Source organism: Alligator sinensis, unplaced genomic scaffold, assembly GCF_000455745.1.
Source record: "Alligator sinensis unplaced genomic scaffold, ASM45574v1 scaffold241_1, whole genome shotgun sequence".
Lineage (NCBI taxonomy): Eukaryota > Metazoa > Chordata > Crocodylia > Alligatoridae > Alligator > Alligator sinensis.
Genome location: NW_005841894.1, coordinates 3,967,734 through 3,976,546, shown reverse-complemented (window position 1 = coordinate 3,976,546; position 8,813 = coordinate 3,967,734). Strand labels below are relative to the sequence as shown.

Sequence of the window (8,813 nt, the reverse complement as noted above, 5' to 3'; positions counted from 1 at the left end):
GCCCCACAAGTATAGCCACTGTGTCATCTTGAACTTGGAAGCAAAATTGAATTATTGAGGTGGTTATGAAATGTTGAGGAAGAGTCATTAATTTCAGATGCATCCATGTATATAGTTATCTAATTATTTTGATGTATTGTCATGCTTATCCCCCACCCCCATCCTCCCACCTGCACCTCATTGTTGAAATGGGTGCGATTTGAACTGCCAGTATCTTCTAAACCAGAGGGCTAGGTACTCTCAAAGCCTGAATCTATCTAAGTTATGCAGTTTTGTGTAAGTGACATAGTTTAGATCTGTAGCAAACAGAGAACCTGTTCACCTTTTTGGGGGCTGAGGGCAGCAAATCTCAGACTGGGTTCCACCACTTTTAAACCAGTCTATGCTGAACTTCTGTTCTGTCGTGGGTAAAGACCAGTTTCTGATCACTTACACTGGTAAAAGTATAAGGCCTATACCTGGCCAAAGAATTAAGTTACTGTTTTTTGCTTTCTGGAAGTTAGGGGTGTCACAGATCTGTTACAGTAAGCCATGAGAGAGAATCAAAATGTCAGAGCATGGTAACTTGAGCTTCAACAAGTCAAAGAGGCCTGAGCCTGAATTGATTCAAACTTTGCAGGTTAGCCTAACCTGGTTAAGCTGAACCGGTTTCCAACCATACAGAGAATCCCTCTGGACTGAGGAAACTTGGGCACATGTCTGCAGTGGCTCAGGCTGGAAACCAGGGGGTGCTAGAGCAGCCCTCTTTGCCCTTTCACAGAGCTAAATTGAGCGGGGTATGGCCAGACCCCAACAGGGCTCCAATTTTTAGCAGGGATCCTGGTTTTCCATGATAAATTGCAAATTCTCTGAACCCCAAAATCTGATTTTTAAAAATTAAATCCCCCTCCACAGTCCCCACTGGCCCTGCTGTTGCCCCTTTCCCCCACCAGAGGGGGTAGGGCCCAGCTGCCAGGGTTATGGGACCAGGAATTCAAGTCCACAGCTCCCTACTCCCAACAGAAGGCAGCTGCAGCAGGAGCAGAGACCCAGCTCCCCCACTGCTGCCTGCCTGCTGCTGACTTTGGCAGGGGCAGGGCTGGCTCCTGGTAGCCACGCAAACTCCCATGGGGCAAGGGGAACCTGTGTCCCCAGATCTGTGCAGGGGGACAGGTTGTAGGCTCAAACTTTCACCCTGCTTCCATCCCACTGGGCCTGCTGTAGCCCTGCAGGCAAGACCCAGCATGGCTGGGGACAGTGGGGCCACACTGGGATCTGTAGTTTTCTCCATTTCCTCCCCCCCCCCCATGGGAAATGGAAAACCCAGATCCCTGCTGATTTAGGGAGGGTTGTGAACCCCCACCCTGCCTGCAGTCTCAGGCTTTTCCCCCTCAGGGAGGGGGTGTTGCCAGCCTGCAGCCCTGTGCTGCAGCTCTGAGGCAAGGGAGAGTGTGCGGTGCATGCATCTGTTGATGATACAGAGCTTTTCACTCTCCCTCCCTGCTTCTAGATACAGTCTGCAGCAAACTGACAGGCAAAGAAGCTGGGGGGAGTGGGGAGCTGATGACAGTGTTTATCACCCTATTTAAGAAAGCACAGAGATGTACCAGCTATCTGTTGATTTGGCACAGACACCTCTCAGCAAGGTAGAAGGGAAGGGGGGAATTTGTGCTTAGCAGAGAATGGTGAGGGGGAGGGAGGGGAGCAAACATCCTTCCTTGAAAACACGGTTTGAGAGGACCTATTAAGCTACCTGTTGATTTAGCTCCAAAAAGCCTGCCTACCTTGGTAGTCTCCCACGGCATGGTCTGCTAGCTAATGCCAAGGTGTCTGGTAAAGCATAGGGGCAAGGAGGAATAAACTGGTTTATGTGTAATGCCTGTCCCTAGTCAGAAAGGGTTCTGTAGGATGAGTGGAGACCTGCTTGGTTTGTTTAGCTGAGCAAAATAAAGGCTGAAAGAGGATATGATGGATGTCCATAAATAAGTCATGGAGGTAAATGCTAAGGTAGCAAAGGCACTATAAGATAAAGGACAATGTTGGCACAAGAACTGATGATGATTATATTTGAAATGGAAACCAGAAGACTTCTAACAATTAGAGGATTGAAGTTCTGGAACAGTCTTTGAAGTGGAGTAGTATGGGCAAAAAATATAACCCGTTTTAAGATGGCTTGATCTATTTGCAAAAGGAATTGTATGGTATAGTGTGTTATGGTCTCCCCACCCGCAAACACACACATTTTTTTGTAGTCATTGACAGTCTTTAAAACAGCAACAGCCTCCCAGGAACAACCTGACAGCAGAGCCCTGACATGTTACAACTAGCAGGCAATGAGTCCTCTCTCTTTTTTTCTTTTAAACTTTGTTAATGACCATTTTTAATTGTCTCTCAGGTTCCTGACGTTATCAGCAGTATAAGGCAAGCCTCCAAAGCAGCCCTGAAGGAGGATGCTAAGTCCAGTAAAGATAGCGAAGAAGCCTTTTACAACTCCCAAAAATTTGAGGTGTTGTATTGTGGAAAGGTGACGGTGGCTCACAAGAAAGCCCCCTCCACCCTAATTGATGACTGCATTGAGAAATTCAGTCTTCATGAGCGCCAGCGCCTGAAGCTGTTGAGTGAGCAGCGGAGTACAGATTCGAGTTCAGAGTTAACCTTGGGTGAAGGAGACTTGCCCACTTCTCCAACAGATAGTCCATTTGAGGAGCTAGATGGCACCAATGCCTCCACTGGGATGTTTACAATTGGTAGCCAGACCAATCTGGTCAGCCTGGTGGGCACTCGTGGCTCCTTTCCTGAGCGAATTTTGGAAGATTCAGGCTTTGATGAACAGCAGGAGTTCCGCTCCCGGTGTAGCAGTGTCACTGCCATTATGCAAAGGCGGGTTCATGATACCAACCTGAAAATACAGCCTCGAAGGAGACATGCAAGTGCACCGAGTCATGTTCAGCCCTCAGATTCTGAGAAGAACAGAACGATGTTGTTTCAGGTATGTCCCTGCAACTTTGTGTACAAAGCCGAAGTAGTGGAGTTAACTTACACCATGTACTTTATATGCATTTTGAACTTTTTTTGTGGACAACTTCTACAAGCCATCTAATACTGATACTACGTTTTGTATTGCAGAGTATGAAACCACACTAGGAAGTTCTCTAAAACGAGCATAGATATAAATGATTTGAGCATCTAAAGGGATTTAAGTTTGTGGGTTCTAATAAATTGGAAGAAAAAATAATAATTTTAAATATTTTTTTAATAATTTACTTTTTGTTTGATATTTGCTTAATTATTTAAAAGAATGTTTCTTTTTTGTCTTGGGTTATGATCTACTCATCTCTAGAGCCAGGGTTTATATACAAATTATATAAAATAACAAAAGAATACAAATTGCATATAATTTGTATTATTTATAATCTGTATATATGGATAAATATATAATATTTGCATATATATCTACATACAAGTTATATCAAAATAAAATATGAAATAATAAAATATAGTTAGTGTGCATGTGTATAACACATGGGTACGTATATATGATGAAGTGCTCCTGGATATAAATAAATGTCCAGCTTCACAAAATTAATATCTTGATTTATTTATTTTTAATCCCTTTTTTTCAATGCGAGTAGGACACTCATGTTGAAGTACTTCTAAAACTGTGAGGAATAATAAAACGCAGTTTAAACCAATTTTTTACAGTCAGCTTCACTGACTTAAGTCACTTCTTCCCTTTCCCAGAATAGGAGTAGTTTGTCTTACAATAATTTTTAAGAAAAAAATTTTGCAACGCAGATGACTTCATCTTCAAATCCTGCAACTCTTCCTTTTTGTAGAAGGGCATTAGATCTGGCAGTACATGGGCTGAAGGATCAAGGGAAAATAATTTAAAAGCTGCTGCCCCATACAAGGAAAGATCTTTGCTTTCTAAACTAATAGGCAGCTAACTGCTTTGGGATTTTTCTTCCCACCTAGTTCAGAGGAGAGGTGACATTTTCATCCTCTTGAGGGATTGCCAATTTATGTGAGTAAGTAGATGGCCCATTAGAAATCCACAGACAATCACTTGTGATAAAAAGGGCTTAGCTGAAAAACTCCACTGAATATTATTGTGTGCACTTGGAGCAGCCCTTTGGGAAATCAGGTGAGAGACTTGCTGTAGTGAATCTGCTTCTCATTTGTTTAACTAAAAATAAAGGCTAAATGAAGCACTTGGAAAAGAACCCCCCTCCAGCCCCCCCAACTCTCTTGGTTGTTTGTTTGGAGGAAGCATCCCCGAAGAAACAAGCTAATGTCTTATCTGGCTGTTTTTGTTTCTTTACCCTTTTTGGGAAGGGGGAAGATTAAAGCTAGATGATTTCAGGTCAGTCTAATGGAGCATTAAAGTTTTTTTTCATTAACCATGAATAGAATAATTTTATTTAAAAATCTGAACTGCCTATTTTGCTTTTCTTGCTCTGAAGACTAAAGTATGCCACACATCTTCCTGTTGAGTAGTATGTTACTCAGCGAGCAAACAAAGCTGCTTTGTGGGCAGTGGTGGTAACATGTAGGCCTAACCTCATGAGTGTACAGTTCACTTGCATTTTCTGAGACCAGTGTGACTTTTTTTTTTTTCTCACATGTTTTCAAGGTTGGACGATTTGAAATTAACCTAATCAGCCCAGATACCAAATCTGTTGTGCTTGAAAAGAATTTTAAAGATATCTCCTCATGTTCTCAGGTATGTATTTATAACGTAGCTGTTAGTGCTAGGAACCAGCTTGTTTGATTTAGAGATGGCATGGTGCCATTGTGGAGAAAAATGGAGTCAAAGGTTTTGATAAAGCGAGAAGATGAACCATACCACACAGATATTCTTAAAGGTAGTGATTATACCTTTATTTTTTTTCTTGGTGTCTATAAAGCTAGATTTTATTTATTTATTTATTTATTTATTTATTTATATTTTTTTACTCTTTTTATGGCTACTATAGCCAGTTTAAAAATGTAAGAAGATAATGAATCTATTCTCTTTGTACCACAGATTTCCCCCAGAAGAAGGCTTACTTGCAACCTCCAGCCTTGTCCAGTCTCTTTGAGTACACTTGGCATACTCTGCCTAGGTATTAGTGGAGTGAGCCATACATAGCTCCTTTCAACTCTGAAACCCCAGCTGTTTGGTCCCTGACTCTCTGGGGTTACCTGTGACCTTGGCTGAAGGAGCTAACACCCAGTTTGGCTCTGACGGACTTGAATTCCTTTTTAAAGGGAGAGGTGGGATGTACACTGAAGTCCCAAACAGGAAAACACATGGCTCCTCTTCAAAGGCTTTATTGGGGCAAAGCCCACACAGCAAGAAGTTCTTGCCTCAGAGCTGCAGGCTGGCAACACCCCTGCCCCTTGAGCAGCTGGGGGGAACCTGGGACTGCAGGCAGGGGGGTGGTTCACACCCCTCCCACATCAGAGCCCTGCTTGGGCCTGACCACCCCACCCCTTCAATTTAGCTCTGTGAAAGGGAAGGGAGGGCTGCTCTAGCATCCCCTGGCTTCCAGCCTGAGCTACTGCAGGCATGTGCCTGCATTTCCTCAGCCCAGAGGTTGGAATGGTCTGTATGGTTGGAAACTGGTTCAGCCTAGCCAGGTTAGACTAACCTACAAAGGTTGAATCAATTCAGACTCGGGCTTTTTTAATGTCTACCCCCAGCCTGGGTGGCATAAGCAGTTTAACAGCTTCCTTTTGCATAATACAGTTACCTACCTTGAAAATTTAACTAACAATTGAGGCTTACTGTCCCTGATGGGAGTATAAAGGAGACAGCATGTAGACTGAAGCTGACATGCACCAGAAACAGCAAGGATGATTTAATAGCTTTGAAGTGTACGTAGATCAGTCGGGCAGAATGGAAAAGTGATGAAGCCTGTGACTGGTTTGGTTCCAATACATCCTGTATCCAGGGAAGAAACAAACCAACAACAGTTTTAATAAACCTGCTTAGTCGAGTAATAGAAATTGCCTTCTGCAGTGACTTTTTTCTGAAAATCTTGATGACCATGCTGGTGCTGGCATTGCAACAAAGAAACTAAACACTGTTTAGAGGTATTCCAGTTCTCCGTGTGCCAGCTTTCTTGCAAGCTACGCATTTAGAAGCAATAATCTCTTCAGATAACATTGCATATTGCTGTTGAACACTCAAACAGAACTCTAATAGGTGCGGGTAAAAATAAAAGTCAAACTGAGAATACATTTTAAGAGGTCCTGGGAGGGTTGTGTAATGTTTCCAGAATTGCTGCATATTAGGAAAAATGATAATAGAAATGAAAAATTTAGTTCTAGCCAAGTATTTGTAAAACAAAGCTCATCATTATTTGTTCACTACTAAGCATTGTAGAAGAGCCACAATTCTCCTCTAAATAATTGTTTCTGTTTGTTTTTGTTTTTTGGTGAATTTATTACCAAATCTGAGATGCAATGCTGCTGGGAATATTCTCTTCTAAGATTAAAAATTCCCAAAAGGAAAGGAAGCTATCTCGGCTTGTGCTCAGGATTCTTTTTTGTGGTGCTTTTTCTCTCTCTCTCAAATATGCTAGTGTTGCATTTCAGACTGGAAAATGCACGTGTCTAACTTTGTATAACTGGGTAAACAAGAAACAAAAATGTGTGTGCAGCTGAACTTAAGTGCCAGAGACAGCTGTGTAGGCTTCCTTGTAATAGCCTCAATGACCTTGAGGTAAGCAGAACAATAAATAATCACCACGTGCCCTGCTGGTAGGAGAAGTTGAGCTACCCTAGTAGAGAACAGTGGTGTAAGTACAGTTAACGGAGAAACTTGCTGTGCTATTTTCAGCTGCAGTGATGCAAGTGTCATTTCCACCTCCCCCATACACATTCCCCTTTGCAAACAGATGAGAAAAGTCTGAAGACTGTAACAGACTTTTGGCATTGAGACAATTTCTGCTGAGTCTGTGATCTGGCCTGTTAGGGACTGATTTTTAAATGATAGTGGTTAATCTTTCACATTGAAGGGTAGCACTTGGTCCCTCATGTATGTATAATCTCTCACCTTTTCCACTTGATTTTTGTGGGCCTGGAGTTGCCACAGGAGAACTAGTTTGTGAGTTGCTTTCTGGTCCTGGAGTAGACTTAGGCTGAGAAGATAAGAACAGATTTGAATTTAACCAGCTCCCTGAATTCTGAGCAGTCATTTCCATGGCTTGTGCCAGAGGTCAGTTTCTGTAACTTTAGTATCAAAATGGTATATTAAAGTTTTGGTATGGGAACAATATACGTAGTTCATTAAGCAGTGCTGGAACATTCTGGAGGCATAAATGCAATGCATCTCTTCATTAGTACAGCTTAAGCAACTTATAGGGAGCGTATTTGGCAGTGAGGAAACTGTGTCCAACATGCACAGCAGTCAGCTAATTCTGCAAGCCCTAATGCTAAGTCCTTTTCTTTTCCTCCTCAGCCATGGCTGCAGATGCAGCCCTTATATAGGGTATGGTCACAAGTAATAATTAAAACATTTCAAATGGTGTTTGAAATATATATGTGTAAGCAGCTGGTGGTTTGAAATAAGCCCCTTGAAATATTCTAAAAGTGGTAAAAAACTCTAAAACAATACCTACCTGAAAATGAAGTACTGTTTTGAACTCTCTCTCTTGTTTGTTATGCCTTGGTGGGTCATCGGGAAGAGTAGTTGGACAGCCTGCCTGCTGTTCAACTACCAGGTCCCACTCTGGGTTCCAGGGCACTGTTGGTGACCCACCGTCTCCCTACCTGCCTTGACACATACCAGACCCTGGCTGACTTTTGCTGCTTCCTCAAATTGGCTCTTCAGCTCTAGTCCCTCTCTTGGGGGGGAAAAGAGGCTAGAGAATATGGGAGCCGGAGTACCAGAGTCCTAACAGTGGGGCTGCAGACTCCCCCATCCGTCTCCCTTCCACAACGTTTCAGTACAAACTAGCCAGCATGCTTAGGTCAGTGTAAGCTGATTGGTAGGATTTGACAAGTGGCTTGTGCCATTTTTACAATTTGAAATGGTTATCTCTGTTTTCATACTGGCCTCGTAAATGGCTTGTACTGTGTGGTTTTCTTCTTTCAGTACAGTTAATCATAACCAGGGATCTGGGTTTTCTGTTCATCATGATGGGGGTGGAGGCAAGTGGTGAAACCTGGATTTTCTCCTTTAAAGGAGGAAAACTTCAGAAAACCCATGACTGGGGGGTGGGAGGAGTGCCATGAGGCAGGGGGTGCCATGCGCATGTGCACATATACACATGCACATGGCCACCAGGCAGCCTGGAGAACAGGTCTCTGCAGCCAAGTCAGGGGAAGAGGAAAATAGAAGCCCCCATAGGGAGGGAGGAAGTTGCCCAAGGCTAGGGTTGGGGCTGGTGCCCAGCTGGGGTGGTGCATGGAGCTTGGGGCCTGGGGCTAGAATGCATGGCTGTAGGGCCTGGGTGGGGAGCAGGATGGAATCACGGGCAGTGGCAGGGAAGGCTGGCTCTCCACCTCTTCATGCACTCCTGGGGGGCCATGGGAGAGGCATGCCTCCTTGATCTGTGTGTGGGGGAGGTGCAGCTGCACTCTGGGCTCAGGCTACCTGCCCTGCTGCCCTCCCTTTTGAGGGACCTCCAAGGCCCAGCAGGTAAGACCCAGTGTGGCAGAGTAGAGTGGGGCCAGGCAAGGAAGCTCAGTGCCGTGGCATCAACAGGGATGCCAATGCGGAGTTGTGCCCCTTGTTGCTGCTGAATGGGCACCTCACCATGGTGCTCCTAGTGGCAGCACCGAGCTTCCCTGACTGGCCCCACACTACTCTGCCATACTGGGTCTTGCCTGCTGAGCCATGGAGG

At 44.1% G+C, this 8,813-nt stretch overlaps 1 protein-coding gene and 1 long non-coding RNA gene across 2 annotated transcripts in view; one reads left to right on the top strand and one right to left on the bottom strand.

Annotated features, from left to right (window-relative positions):
• Window positions 1-8,813, top strand: part of TBC1D4 (TBC1 domain family member 4) — a 129,312-nt gene that overhangs the window by 50,929 nt on the left and 69,570 nt on the right. Inside the window, exons 2-3 of the mRNA XM_025197332.1 lie at window positions 2,375-2,968; window positions 4,613-4,702. Coding sequence (XP_025053117.1) covers window positions 2,375-2,968; window positions 4,613-4,702 — 684 coding nt within the window. The remainder of the gene's footprint in view (window positions 1-2,374; window positions 2,969-4,612; window positions 4,703-8,813) is intronic.
• The window catches only part of LOC112549320, a 7,263-nt gene continuing 4,127 nt past the window's right edge, over window positions 5,678-8,813 (bottom strand). Inside the window, exons 2-3 of the long non-coding RNA XR_003092709.1 lie at window positions 7,022-7,106; window positions 5,678-5,905 (exon numbers count right to left, since the gene is read on the bottom strand). This is a non-coding gene — a long non-coding RNA (uncharacterized LOC112549320). The remainder of the gene's footprint in view (window positions 5,906-7,021; window positions 7,107-8,813) is intronic.